The sequence below is a fragment of the Scyliorhinus torazame genome, chromosome 10 (genome assembly GCF_047496885.1).
Source record: "Scyliorhinus torazame isolate Kashiwa2021f chromosome 10, sScyTor2.1, whole genome shotgun sequence".
NCBI lineage: Eukaryota > Metazoa > Chordata > Chondrichthyes > Carcharhiniformes > Scyliorhinidae > Scyliorhinus > Scyliorhinus torazame.
The window spans coordinates 149,763,319-149,783,566 of record NC_092716.1 but is presented as its reverse complement, the minus strand read 5'-3'; the positions used below and the strand labels follow the sequence as shown (position 1 = coordinate 149,783,566).

The following is a 20,248-nucleotide window of genomic DNA, read 5'->3' as shown; positions in this document are numbered from 1 at the left end:
CTGTCATCTCTGGTGTCATAAATATCATTCCATCATCATACTTTGCTTTGAACCAAAGTATTTTTCAAGAGCACTTACCATCGTATCAAACCTAGACATGTCTTCTGTGCGCTGATTGACTATTCACTGCCCCTCTGCTCCAGGATAATGTACAATATGTGGATAATGGATAATTTAGTACGTAAGGAGTTGTAAACTGTACAGAAAACTGCAATCATCAGTGAACTTCTGACCTTTTACATAGAAGATAGGAACAGGAGCCCCTTCGAGCCTGCTCCGCCATTTAAACGATCATGGCTGATGGAGGGAAGGTAATTGATGAAGCAGTTAAAGGTGGCTGGGTCAAGGACACTACCCTGAGGCATTCCTGCAACAATACCTTGGAACTGAGATGATTGACCACCAACAATGTCAAACGTCTTTCTTTGTGCTAGATATGTCTCCAACCAGTGAGGAGTTATGCCCCTGATTTCCATGAGTTCAGTTCTCCTCGATGCCACATTTGGTAAAATTCTGCTTTAATGTCAGAGGCAGTCAGTTTTACCTCAGCTCTGGATTTTGGTCCATGTTCGGACCAAGATTGTAATGAGGCTGAGTCACCCTGACAGAATTCAAGCTGAGCATCAGTGAGCAGAGTGTTTCAGAGATAGTGACATTTGGTAGTCCTGGCTACAACACTTTATGTCATTTTGCTGATGAGTAGAATGATGAGGTGGTTATTGGCAGATTGGAATTGTCTGCTTCTTGTGGACAGAACATAACTGGGCAATTTTCCACATTGGTGGGTAGATGTCCATGTTCTATCTACCCTGGGCGTGACTTTACGGCCACGCTGTGCCCGAAAGACAGCTCGCCACAGCACAGCATAGCCGATAGAAGCTAGGAGACCCCGCTCCCGGGATCTACTCGGCTCGCGATATCTAATGCGATCTCGCGAGATGTTGTGATCTAAGTCCCACCCATTCTGGGCAGGATCACTTTTTAGCAAATCTGCATATTAAAGCGAGACAGCTAGTCTCACATTATGTGCAGATTCCCGAGGTACCCAAGGCGTGGGATCTATCTCCTTTGCCTTGGAGACCTCGGGCATTCAATACTGGTCTCCACAATCTGGGACCAGACGGAGTAGTACTCATGGGGGTCTCCCAGGAGATCGGAGGCCCACAGGTAATAATAATAAGAATCTGTATTGTCACAAGTAGGCTTAAATTAACACTGCAATGAAGTTTCTGTGAAATGCCCCCAGTCGCCACACTCAGGTTGCTGTTCAGGTACGCAGAGGGAGAATTCAGAATGTCCAATTCACCTAACAAGTTTGTCTTTCGGGACTTGAGAGAGGAAACCGGTGCACCCGGAGGAAACCCACGCAAACATGGGGAGAACGTGCAGACTCCGCACAGAATCAGACCGGGGTCCCTGGCGCTGTGAAGCAACAGTGCTATCAGCTGGGTGCTACCGTGCCGCCCGTGCATTTTCTTTGGGCAGAATGGTACACTGGCACTGCGGGTGCCACCTGGGCACCCTGGCACTCCCAGCCTGACACCCTGGCACTACCACCTGCTAGGGGCACTGCCAGGTTGGCACTGCCAAGGTACCAAGCTGGGATTGCTCTGCACGGTGGTGATTGGGCTGGGGGTGCCCTGTGCAGGTGTAGAGGGGGTGTTGGGGAGTGGCTGCCAACCCTCCCGTGGTGCATTGGGGTTTGGGGGGTTCAGAGATCTCTTTGGGGGCTCCGTTTTTAAATGGCGTCCCGATTTCTCGCTGCACTGAGGAATTCCGGCGAGTGGAGCTCCTCGGTGGACAAAACGAGGCTCTGTGCGGCCTCGGCTGTGCACTCCCTGCTGAGGCCTCCTATATAACGGGAGTGTTGATTGATAGTGTTCTATTTCTTGGCACTGTGAGCACCGGGAAACACTCAACTAAACCCGCTCGCTATGGGACTTTGTTCCCATTTAGTTAAATTGCGTCCCTATCAAATCCTTTGATCATCTTAAACAACTCATTTAGATCACCCATTAATCTTCTGTACTCAAGGGAACACAAAATTTAGTCCAGGCAACCAGTCCTCATAATTTAAAGCCCGGGCAGCACGGTAGCAAAGTGGTTAGCACTGCTGCCTCACGGCGCTGAGGACCCGGGTTCATCGCAACCCCGGATCACTGTCTGTGTGGAGTTCGCGCATTCTTCCCGTGCCTGCATGGGTCTCATCCCCACAACCCAAAGATGTGCAGGCTAGATGGATTGGCCATGCTAAATTGTCCCTTAATTGGAAAAAAATGAATTGGGTACTCTAACAGTACAGCACAGGAACAGACCCTTCGGCCCTCCAAACCTGTCCCGGTCATACCACCACCCTTGGCCAAAACCCTCAACACTTCCTGGTGCCGTATCGCTATATACCCATTCTATCCATTTATTCATTTATTTGTCGAGATGTCTGTTTGAATGCCGTTAATGTATCTGTCTCCACGAGGCACTCACCACCCTCTGTGTAAAAAACCTGCCTCGCACATCTCCTGCAAACTTTGCTCCACAGACCTTAAACCTATGCCCCCTAGTGACTGACCCCTCCACCCTGGGAAAGAGTGCCTGCCCATCCCCTCTATCCATGGCCCTCATAATCTTGTAGACCTCTATCAGGTCACCCCTCAACCTCCATCGTTCTAATGAAAAGAGTCCGAGTCTATTCAGCCTCTTCACATAGCTAACGCCCTCCAGACCAGGCAAAATCCTGGTAAACTTCCTCTGCACCCTCTCCAAAGCCTCCACATCCTTCTGGTAGTGTGGCGACCAGAACTGTGCGCAATATTCCAAGTGTGGCCTTACCACGGTTCTATACAACTGCAGCATGGCTTGCCAGTTTTTATACTCGATGCCCTCCAATGAAGGCAAGCATTCCACATGCTTTCTTTTACCTTGCCCACTAATGTTGCCACTTTCAAAGATCTGTGGACCAGTATGCCCAGATCTCCGTGACTTTCCATATTCCTAAGATTTTTGCCACTTGCGGTGTATTTCCCCTCTACGTTAGACCTACCAAAATGCATTGTCTCACATTTGTCCAGATTAAACTCCATTTGCCATTTCTCTGCCCAAGTCTCCAACTTATCCATGTCCTACTCTAAATCAAAACAAAATAAGAATTGAACCCCCTTAGCAGCAGTGGAGTGGGCTTTGTTTTAAGATTATTTGAATGAACCGCAGAGCATTTCCTTCAGCAGAACCTTGTGAAGACTGATGTCATTGATTATGGTTTCTACACAGTGTTGTCAATGATTTCACCTCCCTCTCAGTGTCAGGTGAAAGATCAACTGTTCACAGCGTCATCTTTCATATTTTTGACCCTGAGCTGAATTCCGTATCTCACATTCTCTCTATTAGAAACATGGCCAACCTCGACTTCTGTGATGTTGCCCCCCTTGGCCCTGTCTCAGTCCATCTACGGAAGTCTTAATTCAGCTGGGCTTTGGTAATTTGGCAAATTTCCCAAAGCTTCAGACTTCCTCCCATCTTCTGCCCCACAAAACGTCAGCTTAATTAAAATTCTGCTACATTTGTCTTATCCCACACCAGGTGCATATTTAACATTCTCACTTTTCCAGCCTGGCTCTGCTCTATCTGCATAACCTTCTCCATTGCTACAACCCTCCCCTCTGAATGTTCTGCTCCTCTCACCCCAGTCTTTTGTGTAGAAATCCCTCTTCTCCCCACTATTGATCAGTGTGCCTGGTTAACTCCCCACAGAAAGGCAAACAGCAAAGCATAGGTGGAAAGGTGTCTCTCCTGCCACCAAAGTGGAGCAGGCAGCCACCTGCTCTTCCAAGGGCATACCCTCCCACTGATACTACCAGCTCTGGAGGGTCAGGTTCAGAGGACTTGACCCCAGGATCACTACCCAAGCTTAATGAATCAGCCACAAAATCATCGGCAGCTTCATGCTAGCCAGTGGAAAGGGTAAACAATGAAGAATCAGGAGGAAAGATTATGAAGGGTTATTACTTGCCAAATCAGAGCGTAGAGCATTTAATTAAAGGTCCAGCAAAGAAACTCTAATGCAGGACATCAGGAGATGCTGGACATTGGCACTCCATTAGAATTTGAAATTGGGTAAGTGGATGACCCATACCTGTGACCTTTTTTCATTCCCTCCTTTTCCATCCTAATTCCTTGTAGCTGTAGCTTTACCAAATAAAGGAGATAGGACTCCACCTGCACAAGATCCACATTACAAATCAGAATACTATAAGAGACCTTCACTTCCACCTTTGGTTCCTCACAGCTCGATGTCAGACCTGAGCCTGTCCCCAAGGCAGATCAGTATAGTAAGCCCATCACAATCAGTCTATTAATCATTTCTGACTTTCCCCAGATATGGGGCTGGTTTAGCACAGTGAGTTAAGACAGCTGGCTTGTAATTCAGAACAAGACCAGCAGTTCAATTCCCATACCGGCCTCCCCGAACAGGTGCTGGAATGTGGCTACTAGGGGCTTTTCACAGTAACTTAGTTGAAGCCTACTTGTGACAATAAGCAATTATTATTGCAGAATTCTTGGAAATTAACATCTCTTCCACATTACTTATTTGGATTGATTTTGAGTGAAATCTTAGATTGAATTATATTGAGCCTACAGCATGGAAACAAGCCATTCCGCCCAACTGGCTTTTGTGTTCCATGAAGGCCTCCTCACACTGCTCTTCATCTAACCATTTCATCCAGTTGATATCCCAACTGATTATTAGTGTCAATCACATACAGGCAGAAATACACACAACCAGGCAGAAACACAATAGAGAAATAAGCAGAGACAAACAGGAATACACACATATACACACTGACAGAAACACACGTGCAAACATAGGCACACACTGAAAGAAATACACATGGACACGGACAGAAATACACAAATAGAAACACACAGAAAGACACATACACACGCCATTGCTTCTCCCATGGGGCCGGCGAAGCGTTGAAATAATTCGGCAAGACGGGAAGATCTCACTGGCGTGAAGGGATGGAAAATTCTGGCCACAGAGGTACACACAAACTGAAACACATACAAACAGAGACACACATACAGAGACACACACACAAACAGAAACGCACTCAGAGACACACACACAAACAGAAACACACAGAGACATACACACAAACAAAAACACACACAAAGACGCACACACAAACAGCGATGCACAGACACACTCAGAAACAAAAACACACACGAGAGATTCACACGCAAACAGAAGCACACGCAGTGATTCACACACAGACAGAAACACACAGATGCAAGGCCGGCACGGTGGCGCAGTGGCTAGCACTGCTGCCTCACGGCACCGAGGGCCCGGGTTCGATCCCAGTCTCGATCACTGTCTGTGTGGAGTTTGCACATTCTCCCCGTGTCTGTGTGGGTCTCACCCCCACAACCCAAAGATGTACATAATAGGTGGATTGGCCACAATAATGTGCAATAATTAGAAGAATTGGGTACTCTAAATTTATGAAAACAAAATAATCAGAGATTCACACACAAACAGAAACACACATGGACACAGACAGAAGAACACAACACACAAAAATATACACAGAGGCAAACACATATTATGGTTATGAATTCTATCAGCCCGCACAAAGAAAAAATGAATGACAAAGGCAAATTTTTACAATAAGTCTTTTTAATATAAATACAGAAGACTATTTACTCCATTGGAGTTTGAAATACATGTTAATAGCCATATGATACGGAGGTTTATCAATGTCCTTTACAGCATCCAATTATAATACACAGCAACCCAAAATAAATATCTTTGTATCTCGTAACCACAGCCTTTACATTAACTTGCAACTTACCGATTAAAAAATAAAGTAGTAATTTTAGTAAGTAACATCTGGCAATGACTGTTGCCCATAATCATAAAGATGCTCAACATATATGTACCCGACTCCTTTCTCCAGTATTTTAATGCAGTGCTAACCCACTTACTGCTCTTTTAACTGACTCTGTACCTATGTTAAGCTGACAAAAGAGGAATTTGATGCAAATTTATTAAGGGTCAACATAATAACACTAACAAAAGGCCCTTTTCTGCCTTGTGATTTTAAACATATCTTAATTTACAACTCTGGACTGGGAGATTGCCATTCTCCAACCTGAACTGCACGAGTTCATGTAGGATGGCAACACAATGCATTGGGTCGTTTCTTATCATATCACGAAGAATCAGTGCTGTAGGGATCTCAGGAATATAGGGAAGTGGAGGTGGATTCAGAATCCCTCAATTCTGGGCCCAGGAACATTCTGTATTAAATTGCATGAAAAATGCCAAAATCTACCTCAGAATCTCTTCAGCCTTCTGGTTGAAATTTCTGGGAGACTGTTATTGGACTTAAGGAGCCAAAGGCGGTGAAAGGTTAGTCTAGTTATGATATTGCATTGTGATATATTAGTAGCACAGGGTGGAAAGCCAAAGTAACCTGGTGTTGGAATGGTATTTATTGAGTGTGCTGCACATCATGTGATGTGGGTGTAGCTGACCGAGCCAACATTTATTACCCATCCCTGAGTCAACCACATTGCAGTGCTGTGGATCACATGTAAGTAAGACCCAGGTAAGGATGGTAGATTTCCTTCCTTAAAGGACATCAGCGAACCAGATGGGTTTTTATGACTATCAACAATCGTTTCATGGTCAACCTTTAATTCCAGATTTTTATTGAATTCAAATTTCAAGATCTGCCAAGGTGGGATTTGAACCTGGTCCCCAGAGCATTACCCTGGGTTTCTAGATTGGTGGTCAATACCACTATGCCACCACCTCCCCTACTATAACACTGCATCAAGCAGAGTATCTCAGGCCAATTCCAATCTTCAAGTATGGCACTTTTCAGATGCTTACCAGGTCCAAATCATTGTGTTTGTCATGCATATCTTCAATTTGAAAAGTGCTAGTCCACTGGATTGTGTTCCATCTTGATGGTTTTCCTCCCGTGTGGTTTACACGGTTAAATCTTTAATCTGTGGAGACTCTAGGACAATCCCAGAGAATTAGTAACCAACGTTAATCTACAGAATGTACCAAACAGGGGAGTAGAGCTTAGGGCTCGTCGTTAAACCCACACATATAGTATAAATAAAATATTCACAAGTCACGTTAAGGATTTAGATAAGTCATTTTCTCCTTTCGGTCCTTGTGTGGCTTTTCTGTCTGGTTATGTCAACAGAGAATGAGGTCAAGGTGGGGGAGGGGGAGGATTAGTAGCTGTTCAAAGAGAGGGAGGACACCAGGCACAGACACACATTTGAACTGGTGAACTACCACCCTACCATGCTTCATTTGGGGTGAGTTGGGAAGGTACACATCTGAAGGATTCAATCGTACCCTAGACATCCACGCTCGGAGACATAACTGATTGCTTAGTGACTGAAGGAGCTTTTCTGGTGACCAAATATCTTGGGCATCTCCAAGACCAACAATGGCTTCAGAAAATCTGCCAGGACCGCCAGCAGAAAAGAGAGTGAAACAGTTCAACTGGAGGGGTGGGGTGTTGGGAAAGGGAATTGTTCTCCTTTATCCAGCTATTTCTATGTATCAAACACTGTACAGGACCCGATTGCTCCCGAGTAAATCTGCTTTTAAAATAATGATCACCTGTAAGTGGGATGAGCAATATAAAATGTACAATACAGTGAGTAAGATTGGCATCTCTCTCTTTCTTAAAAAAGTAACTTTTTACAGCACTATCCTATCCAGCTAGATCACCAATAACCTTGCATCCGCTTTCATCGCAATAGCAGATGGTACCCTGCAGCACCAACGATTCGCCAGTTCAAGAAAGAGAACTGGGGAGGGGGGGACCAGCGTTCATCTTTCAGGCCTGTAACCTTTCAGGCAAACCTGAAACATTTGGGCAACAAGGTAGCACAAGTGGATAGCACTGTGGCTTCACAGCGCCAGGGTCCCAGGTTCGATTCCCCGCTGGGTCATTGTCTGTGCGGAGTCTGCACTTTCTCCCTGTGTGTGAGTGGGTTTCCTCCGGGTGCTCCGGTTTCCTCTCACAGTCCAAAGACGTGCAGGTTAGGTGGATTGGCCATGATAAATTGCCCTTAGTGACCAAAAAGGTTAGGAGGGCTATTGGGTTACGGGGATAGGGTGGAAGTGAGGGCTTAAGTGAGTTGGTGCAGACTCGATGGGCCGAATGGCTTCCTCCTGCACTGTATGTTCTATGTTCTGTTTCTGTCTCCACAGATGTCGAATGGACTGCTGAGTATTTCCAGCATTTTCTGTTTTTAATTTCAGATTTTCAGCATCCACAGCTTTTGTTCAATAAAGTCAGTCTATTCACATGGGAAATAGGGTTGCTAACCCTCCAGGTTTGTCCTGGAGTCTCCAGGAATTGAAGATCAGTCGCTCGGCCACTGTTGTGTGCAACCCTGGGACATTAATAAAGATTTCTTAAATTGGTTTTCTTTGAATATTTCTCTTTAACAGATATAAAAATATTGAATAAAGGCTTTTGGTCTGACAGTCAAGCATCATCCAATTAAGTAATGAGTCCTTTTGCTTTCCAATAGGAAGATAGAGAGCCACAAAGGGTGGATGTGTTGGTCAATTAATGGTTGGAGCATGGGGAAAGTCATGTGATAAAACCTCCAGGAATACACAGTTGGCAACTCTGTTGCAAAATGACAGAAAGACTCCGCCAAATAGTGGGGAAGGGAACATTAGATCCAGAGTAAAACTCCCTCTGTACTGATCCCAAAAAGTCCTAGTTTTGGTATAACACGAATCAATTTCAGAACTGAACTTCCTCTCTACCATTCTGACAATGTTCTATCAGGTTATCTGTTGAGCAGGCTTTTGTGCTATGTCCATACTGCTGTCCTCACAGACCTACTGAGGAGATTGCCAATTTGTTTAAAAACATGGAACCTATGGTGCTGTGAAGTTAGCACCAAAACTAGAGTAAAGTTTATCAGACTGATTCCACTGTGTCTTTGCACCCAACATAATATTGGTTCAAGTCGAGAGATGAAAGTACAATTTGTAACTCTCCGTACCAGCCAGTCCCTATTAAAACAGTTGTATTGCTCGCATTCTGGAATGAATGTGGAGGTGAGCGTTTCAGAAGCAAGAGAAAATATTCCTGGACAACTGGATGAGATGGCAGTGGTCAATAGCAGAGGATCTGGATGTGGCGAGGACTGCGTGTCAAGTTGGCCTTTGATGGAAGTCTGCATTTAAGCGGCTGGTTCATTTCATGGCCACTGGCAGATGGAGAAGCTGCCATGACCGACACCCTCCCCTACCCCCAGGATGTCACTCACAGCTCACAGCACCTCAACCCACCATCTGAATGGGTAAAGTGAACTATTCAAAAGGAGGCACTTTCACATACCTCCCCTTAGCCAGTCTAACATACTACTCATGCCCTCATTTACAGTCTGATGAATATCAGGAGCAAACCTGAAGCAAGCGGGAAAGCTAGCTAATGGAGAAGGGGAAGCACTTCACAGTGAAACACCATACAAGGCGCCATACATCAAGAGCCCCCCACCAGAGTGAAACAGCTTGATGTGAGAGCAACATGACTCACACGATCCAACATGAGTTCAACACAAAGATGAAATGTTTTGACATGAGGGTAGAACAACCAGACACAGGAGGGACATGTTTCGACAGGAAGCTGAAATGGCCTCTGTTGATAAAAGATTACAATGGTGTTTCAAGCAGGCATTGCAAACACCAGTCTTTGAAGGACTTGAGAGGATGTAACACAAGAAAGTGCTGACAGATGCATTCAGTAGATTTGCAGTCAGTGACATGTGAAGAGTGTAGAGATGAGAGGAGAAGTGCTTCATCACCATCTCGTAATCCATCTAGCTTTTGTTCCCTTCCTCCTGTGTAGCTGGCATCATCTCTCTATTGGATGGTTCGCCGGACTCTTCCCCACTCATTAACCTGGCTGCTTCAGCTGATTCAGACACAACCTCCACATCATCTTTGCTCATCAGCTGGATCCATTCATCTGATCTCTTTATGTCAGCTTTCAGGCCACATTCTTCCACCAAGTCTCTCCTATTCCCATTCTCCATGATGGCGGTGTTATCCTCTCTTGGTCTGGTGATAGCCAGACTCTTCTTCCGTCCACACAATCTGACGATAAAAGTGTGAGGAAACTGAGTTTCAGTTATTTTAATCATGAGGTTATTATAACGAACAAGTCAATTAATGATAAAAGTTCACAATTAATCGGAACATAAGACAAGTCAACAATGAACAAGTATTAGTCATTCCAACAACAGGCACAGGGCACCCAGACAGCATGCCCAGACAGTACACCCAGCAGGAGCGCCCAGGCTGTGCATAGAGTCAGCACCCAGACAGAGAGCACTCTTATCACCCAGGCAGGACAATGACACTGCTGTAATTTTGTTTGCCAACATCTTGGGCGGGATTCTCCGACCCCCCGCCGATTCTGGCGTGAATACCGCCCCCGCCGAATTCTCCGGCACCGGCTATTCGGCGGGGGCGGGAATCGCGCCGCGCCGGTCGCCGGGCCCCCCTGGCGAAGTCCCGCTGCTGGAATGCCTGTCCCACCGGCGAGAATCAAACCACCTCTCTTACCGGCGGGACCTGGTGGCGCGGGCGGGCTCCGGGGTCCTGGGGGGGGCCGCGGGGCTATCTGGCCCCGGGGAGTGCCCCCACGGTGGCCTGGCCCGCGATTGGGGCCCACCGATGGCCTGTGCAGTGGGGGCACTCTTTTCCCTCCGCCTCGGTCACAGCCTTCACCATGGCCGATGAGGAAGAGACCCCCCCCCCCGTGCATGCGCGGGGATGATGTCAGCAGCCGCTGACGCTCCCGCGCATGCGCGGGCTCGCGCCGGCCGGCAGAATCCTTTCGGCCCCAGCTGACGTGGCGCCAAAGGCCTTCCACGCCAGCCGGTGGAGCGGAAACCACTCCGGCGTGGGCAGAGCCCCTCAATGCCCCACCTTTGGGGCGACCCGACGCCGGAGTGGTTCCCGACACTCCATCCCGCTGGGACCTCCCGCCCCGCCGGGTAGGGGAGAATCCCGCCCCTTGTGTGGGACCTGATCAAAAGCTTTCTGAAAATCTAAATATACCACATCCACCAGTTCCCTTTTCGATTCTGCTAGTTACATCCTCAAAACCTCTCGTAAATTTGAACATGATTCCCTTTTCAGTGTTACATTCCAATGTTGACTTTGCTCAGGAAATGAGAGTGCGGCGGAACTATTTAGGAATGCATCACCCAAATAACCAGTCAGGGGCTGGTTTAGCACAGTGGGCTAAATAGCTGGCTTGTAATGCAGAACAAGACCAGCAGCGCAGGTTCAATTCCCGTACCGGCCTCCTCGAACAGGTGCCGAAATGTGGCAACTGGGGGCTTTTCACAGTAACTTCATTGTCACTACTTGTGACAATAAGCGATTATTATTATTAAATACACAGGAACAGGGGTGAAAGAAAGCCATATTGGAACAGACCAGCCTGATACACAGAAAATGGGGTGAAGGGTACTGTATTGAAATGCACCACGTAAATAAACAGGAAACGGGTGAAGGGGAGTCATATGGGAACACACAACTCAAATACACAGGAATCGGGGGTGATGGGGAGCCATATAGGAACACACAAACCAAAACCACAGGAAATATGGCTGAATGGGAACCATTTACGAACATGCCACTTAAATATACAAGAAACAAGGGTGAAGGGGAACCAGAATAAAGGGATTAAGGGTTATGGTGTTCGGGCCGGAAAGTGGTGCTGAGTCCAAAAAAGATCAGCCATGATCTCATTGAATGGCGGAGCAGGCTCGAGGGGCCAGATGGCCTACTCCTGCTCCTAGTTCTTGTGTTCTTATGTTCTTATATCGGAACACAATATCCAAATATGCAGGAAGTGGAAGAGAAGGGAACGAAAGAGGAACACAAACCCAAATACACAGGAAATGGGATTGAGAGGGGAACCATATAGGAACACATAGCCCAAATACACAGGAAACGAGGGTGAAAAGAATCATATAGGAACCCAAATACACGGGAAAGGGCAGTGAGGGGGAACCATACAGGAAAACATCACTCAAAATACCCAGGAAACTGTAATAAAGGAGATCCATATTGGAGCACCCCCCCAAATTCACAGGAAGCGGCGATGACAGGTAGCCATATCGGAGCACATCATTCAAATACACAGGAAATGGGATCAACATATCGGGACACAGCACCCAAATACACAGGAAACAGCAGTGAAGCGGAACCATATAGGAACACACTTTCAATTATGCAGAAAATAGGTGTAAAGGGTAACCATATAGGAGCACACCATTCAATTACACAGGAAATAGGTGTGAAGGATAGCCATAGAGGAACACACCATTCAAATATGCAGGAAGTGGGGGTGAAAGGTAACCACATGGGAACACACAATCCAAGTACACGGGGAAGAAGGGGAGCCATAAAGGTACACACCACCCAAATACATAGGAAACAGGGTTGAAAGATAACCAAGTTGAAACACACACTCCGAGGGCAGCATGGTGGCGCAGTGACTAGAACTGTTGCCTCATGGCGCTGAGGATCTGGGTTCGATCCCGGCCCTGAATCCATATGGAGTTTGTATATTCTCCCCATGTCTGTGTGGGTCACCCCAACCCAAAAAGATGTGCAGGAAGTGGTTTGGCCATGCTAAATTGCCCTTACTTGGAGAAAAAAAAATTGAGTAGTCTAAATTTATTTTCAAAAAAGAAACACACGATCCAAACACAGGAAACAAGGGTGGGGGGGTCGAGGGGAAACCATATTGGAGCACACCACCCAAATACACACAAAGGTAACCATATAAGGAAAACACCATCCAATACACAGGAAATGTGTGTGAAGAGGAGCCATATAGGAACACACCACCTAAATACACAGAAAACAGGGAGTTAAGGGAAACCATGGGCGGGATTCTGTGATCCTGAGGCTAAGTGTTGACGCCGTCGGAAACGCCGTTGCGTTTCTCTACGGCGTCAACACGGCCTCAGGTTCAGCAATTCTGGCCCCTACAGGGCCTCTCCAGTGATCCTGGCGCCAACTGGGCGCCGCGAGGTCCGCGCATGCGCAGTGGCTCCCTTCAATGCGCTGGCCCTGACGCAACATGGCGCAGGACTATAGGGGCCGCGCAGAAGAAAGGAGGCCCCCAGCCAGAGAGGCGAGGCCACATCAGAGGCCCCCCCCCCCCGGGATTGGAACCCCCTCCCCCCCACAGGCCTCCCCTGACCCTTCCACGCTGAGTTCCCGCCGGCTGAGAGCAGGTGTGGACGTCGCTGCCAGGACTCGGCTTTTTTACGACGGCTGCTCGGCCCATCCCGGGCCGAGAATAGGCGGGGCGGCCACGTAGAGCGGCCCCCGACTGGCGCCGCATCAACCACGCTGGCGCCAATGGCGCCGATTCTCCGCTCTGTGGAGAATTGCATGCCGGCGTCGGGGCAGCGTGGCGCAAATCGCGCCGGTCGCGGGGATTCTCCGGCCCAGCTCCGGGCTGAGAGAATCCCACCCCACATCAGAACATACTGCCCAAATACACAGGAAATTGGGTGAAGGGGAACCATATAGGAACACACCACCTAAATACGCAGAAAACAGGAGGTTAAGGGAAACCATATCAGAACACACTGCCTAAATACACAGGAAATGGGGTGAAGAGGAACCATATAGGAACAGACCACCTAAATACGCAGAAAACAGGGTGAAGGGGAGCCACATAGGAACACCACCTAAATACACACAAGACGGGCATGAAGGGGAACCATATAGGAACACCCCATCTAAATACGCAGGAAACTGGATAAAGGAGAACTATATAAGACACCATCCAAATACACAGGAACGAGGGTGAAGGGCACCAAAGAGGAACAAACCACTGAAACACACAGGAAGCGGGGTTGAAGGGGAATTATATAGGAACACACCATCCAAATATCAGGAAACGGCTGTGAGAAGAATCCATTTCGGAACACATCATCCACATACACAGGAATTGGGGGGGAAGGGAGCCATTTAGGTACACACCATCAAATTACACAGAATTGGGGTTGAAGGGAACCATATATGAACACACCGTCAAAATACCAAGATACGGGATACCAAGTGGAAACATATAGGAACACAGCATCCAGTAGACAGGAAAGGTGAGTGCAGGGCATCTAAGAGGAACACACCACCGAAATACACAGGAATCGACGGTGAAGTGGAACCATGTAGAAACACACCACATAAATACACAGGAAATGGGGGTGAAAGGGAACCATATTGGAGCACGCCACCAAAATTCACAGGAAGCTGGAGTGAAAGGAAACCATATAGAACACACCGTCCAGATATGCAGAAAATTGCATTCAAGGGGAAATAAAGAATACAATAATAAAGAACATTACAGCACAGGAACAGTCCCATCGGCCTACCAATCCAGATTCCTTATTTAGACCTGCTACTTATTGCCCAAACGATCTGGATCCCTCCATGCCCCGCTCGTTCATGTGTCTATTAAGATACCACTTAAATGTTGCTATCGTGCCTGCCTCCACCACCTCCACTGGCAACACCCCCCACCCTTTGGGTGAAAAACTTTCCCCGCACATCTCCCCTAAACTTTCCCCGCTCACCTTGAACCTGTGTCCTCTTGTAATTGAGTCGGGGAAAAAGCTACTGACTATTCACCCTGTCGATACCTCTCGTAATTTTGTACATCTCAATAAGGTCTCCACTCAGCATCCGTCTTTCCAACGAAAACAATCCAAGTTTATTCAATCTCTCATAGCTAACACCCTCCAGACCAGGCAATATCCTGGTAAACCTTCTTTGCACTCTCTCCAAAGCATCCACGTCCTTCTGGTAGTGTGGCAACCAGAACTGCTCGCAACACTCCAAATGTGGCCTTACTAAAGTTTTATACAACTGTAACACGACCTGCAAACTCTTGCACTCAATGTCCCAGCCGATGAAGGCAAGCATGTCGTATGCCTTCTTGACCACCTTATCCGCCTGTTGCCACTTTCATGGAACTCTGAACCTGAACACTCAGATCCCTCTGTAGTCAATGTCTCTAAAGGTTCTGCCATTTACGGAATAATTCACACCTGAATTTGATCTTCCAAAATGCATCACCTCGCATTAGTCCGGATTGAACTCCATCTGCCATTTCTCTGCCCAACTCTCCAATCTATCTACATTTTGCTGTATTCTCTGACAGTTTCCTTCATGAGCTGCAACTCCATCTTAGTATCCTCTGCAAACTTGCTAATCAGACCATCTATATTTTCCTCCAGATCATTTATATATATTACAAACAACAGTGGTGCCAGCACTCATCCTTGTGGAACACCACTAGGTACAGATCTCCATTCTTTAAAAACTTCCTTCCACTGTTACTCTTTGTCTCCTGTTGCCAAGCCAGTTCTTTATCCATTTAGCTAGCACACCCCAAATCCCAACTTTACGTTTTATACCAGTTTGCAATGAGAGACCTTGGCAAATGCCTGACTAAGTCCATGTAGATGACATCACAGCCTGTCAAGGGGATTGATTTTGTCACCTCCTCAAAAAAACTCCATCAAGTTGGTAAGACATTACCTCCCCTGCCTATCACTAACATGTCCATTCGCTTCCAAATGTGAATAAATCTTGTCGCTCAGTATATTCTCTAACAGCTTCCCCACCACTGACGTCAGCCTCACCAGCCTATAATTACCTGCATTGTCCCTGCTTTTCTTTTTAAACTAAAGGACAACATTGGCTATTCTCCAGTCCTCCGGAACCTCGCCTCGGGTCAAAGATGTCTGTTAAGGCCCCAGCTATTTTCTCTTTTCTTCTCCTATATCCCATCCGGCCCAGAGGACTTGTCTACCTTAATGTATGTTAAGATATCCAACACTTACTCCTTCATTATACTGATTTATCCTAGAGTAGTCACACACCCATCCCTAACCTCAGAATCCATTGTTGGCAGCACCACCAGGTCATTGAATCCCTGGACACAGGTCAATGCAGGTGGAATGGGGGTTGTGAGGACAGTGGTGGCAGGGAGGAGCTGGGGGGGGGGGGGGGGGGGGGATGACGGCAAGGGCAAGGGGGTGATTTTCAGCAGCCTCCCACTTTATGATGTCAGTTCCCTCAATTTGGAACAGAGTGCCTGGTAATAAGGCATCCTACCCCATCCTCTTGTAGGTAGCTGGGAAATCTGACAGGGTTTGATATATAGCCTCGGGGGGCCACTAAATTATAGTGGGCTCAGAGGCAAGTAGTGCCAATTGACTCATTAATGAGCCTTAATGGACATCCCATAGGGAAGGGCAAGTTCCTCGCATTGACCCCTTCCCTCCTTTGACGCATTCAAGTGGTGGGGGTGGGGGTGATTTCCCACCACTGGAAAAGTGATGCACAGCCTCTCGCTCTCTCTCTCTTCCCCCCCACCCCCACCACCACCCCCCACCCTATCAACCACCCAATTTCATACCACAGTATAGTACGATGGATGCTGGATGTTTCAGGTGGGCAGTGAGGGCAACCAGGCATTTTAACGAGGAGGGATATCATGGCTAAGCCTTACCCTTTCTTCACCAGAAGGCCACACAGCTCCATCAGATAGTGTTCACTTGACAACAATCGAGAGAGGAAACCCTGACTCATTTTTCCATTCCCAAGTCAAGGGAACCCTGACACAAATTTCGAACAACACTAAACTACTGCCCTGACTGAGATCAGCTAATGGAGTGTGCGTTTATCTTCCCCTTGGAGTTAAATCAATTCTCAACAGGAGCTATATTTCAGTGGCATTTTCCAGATGACACCGGTTTTGTCACCTCGAATCTATAATATTAGCAGGTCACTTAAACAGCAAATTACCTGTGTATATTACGAAGTTATATTTTAAAATTTCCTGCATTTATCCTATCTTAATTAGAATGTATTGGAACACACCGACCTACACAGGAAATGGGGTGGAATGAAGTTGAACCATATAGGAACTCACCATCAAAGACACAGGAAACGGGGGGCGGGATTCTCCGAAATGGAGGCAGAGTGTTCGCGCCGTCGAGGTTCACGACGGTGCGAAACGGCCCCTATCCCGACCGATTCAGGGCCCAATAATGGGCTAGGAGCGGTGCCGCGTCATTTACGCGCGCCAGGCCTTGGCGCCGCATACATGACGCGGCCGGCGCCGCATAACTGCCGTCACCCGCACATGCGCGGATTGGCCGGCGCCAACCCGCGCATGCGTGGTTGCCGTCCTCTCCGAGTCTGCCCCGCAAGAAGGTGTCAGACGGATCTTGCGGGTCTGCGGAAGAAAGGAGGTCCTCCTTCAGAGAGGCCGGCCCGACGATCGGTGGGCACCGATCGCGGGCCAGACCCCATTTCAGGCCCCCCCGGTGCAGGATCCCCCCCCCCCCCCCGCAGGCCCCCCCCCCCCCCGCTGTTCCCGCCGGCAGCGACCAGGTGTGGATGGCGCCGGGGGGGAACCCGCCGTTTTGGGCTGGCCGCTCGGAGTATCGCCATTTTGGGTGTCTCGGGCGATTCTCTGCCCTGCGCCGCACGGAACTCGACGGGGCCGTTCTCACCGCTTGGGAGAATCGCGGGAGGGCGTCGGACCGGCGTCGCGGAAAAATTTGGCGACACAGGCGATTCTCCCAACCGGCGCGGGAGCGGAGAATCGCGCCCGGGGTTTGAGAACTAGCACATTGGAGTACAACATCCAAATTAGCAGAAGGCAGGGTGAACGGTAATAATGTAGGAACACATCATCAGAATGCACAGGAAAGGGGGATGAAGGGGCACCATGTAGGATACACCACCCAAATACACAGGAAATGTGTGGGAAGGGAACATGATAGAAGCACACCATCTAAGTACACAGGAATTAGAGATGAAGGGAACCATATAGGAACACACCATCCAAATACATAGGAATTGGAGATCAAGGGAACCATATAGGAACACACCACCCATATACACAGGAAGAATATGAAAACTCCACAATCCAAACTGTTGGGATCTTCTGACAGGTTGGAATGCTTAAATTAAATTCCAAATGTCTGACACTTGAATAAAGACTGAAATTTAAAAAGGGATTTTTATTAAATGAATGGACCACGGAAACAAGGCCACGGTTCCAAGGATAAACCCGAGCAGGAACCCCGGGCGCAATTCTTCCATCGGGAGACTAAGTCCCGACGCCGGAGTGAAAACCGGAGTGTTTCACTCCGGCGTCGAAGGCAGTTCCCAGTCCCCTATTCTCCTGCCCCCGGAGGGCTAGGAGCTGCGCCGCGTCATTTACGCGAGCTGGGCCTTGGCGCCGCGTAAATGACACGACCGGCGACGTGTAAATGACATCACCCGTGCATCCACAGATGCCGTCTTCCCCGCGGCCGCCCCGCAAGAAGATGGCGGATCGATCTTACGGGGCAGCAGAGGAAAGGAGGTCCTCCTTCAGAGAGGCAGGCCCGCCGATCGGTGCCAGACCTCTTTTGAGCCCCCCCCCACCCCCCGGTGCAGGAACCCCCCTCGCCCCCCCCCCCCCCCCCCACAGGCCACCCACCCCAGCGTTTCCACGCTGTTCCCGCCGGCAGCGACCAGGTATGGATGGCGCCGGCGGGAACCTGTCGTGTTGGGCAGGCCACTCGGCCCATCCGGGCCGGAGAATCGCTGCTCGCCCATTACCAATGGCAAGCGGCGATTCTCCCAGCGGCCTGCCGCGCCGGTTTGGGGGGGGGGGGGCGGTGGGAGAATCGCGTGTGGGCGTCGGGACGGCGTGGCGGGACCCGCACGGCGCCCGGGCGATTTTCCCACCCGGCATGGGGGGGGAGAATTCCGCCCCCCTACTCCAGTGCTCAGCAAGCACCGTTATCTTTGTCCAACAGCAATTTTCTTTATCATGAATGAACCAAATAAGTTGCCACATTCTCTCTGATAGGATCAGAAGGATCAGAGAGGGTTATATCGCAATTATATTCTGTCCCTTGTCCCTTTCCTGCCTGTGAGTTTGCTGACAGTGCCTCGGTGTAGATTCCTGTGTTACGTGCTCAAGATTCATAGAGTCATAGATGTTTGCAGCATGGAAACAAGCCCTTTGGCTCAGCTTGACCATGCCGCCCAGTTTCTATCACTAAGATAGTCCCACTTGCCCGCATTTGGCCCATATCCCTCTATACCCACCCTGCCCATGTAACTGCCTAACTGCTTTTTAAAGGAAAACATTGCATCCGCCTCTACCACTGCCTCTGGCAGCTCGTTCCAGCTGCTCACCACCCTCTGTGTGAAAAACGATCCCCTCTGGTCTCTTTTGTATCTCTCACCTCTCACCTTAAACCTATGCCCTCTAGTTCTAGACTCCTCTACCTTTGGGAAAAGATCTTGACTATCTACTTATCTATGCTCCTCATTATTTTATAGACCTCATTGAACAGCGGGTTGACAAGTGTCAGACATACACTTCAACAAACTATTGAGCCCAGTTGATGAGGTGATGCTGTAGAGCTGAATCCAAACTTTCCATGTTCAAATAGCTATTTAAAATTAGCCAGTGCTAATTGCAGATTTTTATCTCACAAATTCGGCACTTTTATCGGTCAGCTTGATGAGGAACCTGTGGCACCCTTTCTCCATCTCTTCTTCCTTCCACTATGCCACATAATGCCCCCCCACTCCGTTCCCTCTCCACCCCCAATCAACACAGTTGCAGGATGTGAGCGCTGGAATAAGTGGCCCTCTGTGCCGCACTGCCTGCTAGGCATGACCTGGCAACATGGGAGAGGGTTGCCACACCCCTTGGGGTTCCGGAGGTTAGAATCTACCTACCTTTTTCTGTATGCGATCAAAAGTCCGCCAATTACAATAAGAAGTAACGCGATGATTCCAACCACAATCAGCCAGTCTGAAAAACAGAGAAAATCATTGCCTAGAAACAAGACCTGAGAAAACCTGTCATCTGCAAAATGCCAAAATTTTGACAATCAGTGACAATAGGATTACCAGTGTCGATTTGCCTCTTTGGGTGTCAGCTGTGAATGAATGGTGGGATATTGTCTCCAAGAAAGATTTTGGGTAAAAGTCTCAGTGACTGTCCTCTGCTGGATTTCCGCCACCCAATGTCTGCCCCCTGCTGGGATCCACGTTACCCTGTGACTGCCTCCTGCTGGGATCCCCGTCACCCTTTGGCTGCCTCCTGCTGGGATCCCCATCACCCAGTGA

At 48.4% G+C, this 20,248-nt stretch overlaps 1 protein-coding gene across 2 annotated transcripts in view; it reads right to left on the bottom strand.

The window, feature by feature from the left end:
* Positions 1-5,653: 5,653 nt before the first annotated feature.
* The window catches only part of cd44b (CD44 molecule (IN blood group) b), a 90,620-nt gene continuing 76,025 nt past the window's right edge, over positions 5,654-20,248 (bottom strand). For both annotated transcript variants that reach the window (XM_072518817.1, XM_072518818.1), the window contains 2 exons: positions 19,856-19,931; positions 5,654-10,150 (listed from right to left, as the gene is read on the bottom strand). In XM_072518817.1, the coding sequence (XP_072374918.1) occupies positions 9,874-10,150; positions 19,856-19,931 (353 nt within the window). In that variant the 3' untranslated portion in view covers positions 5,654-9,873. The remainder of the gene's footprint in view (positions 10,151-19,855; positions 19,932-20,248) is intronic.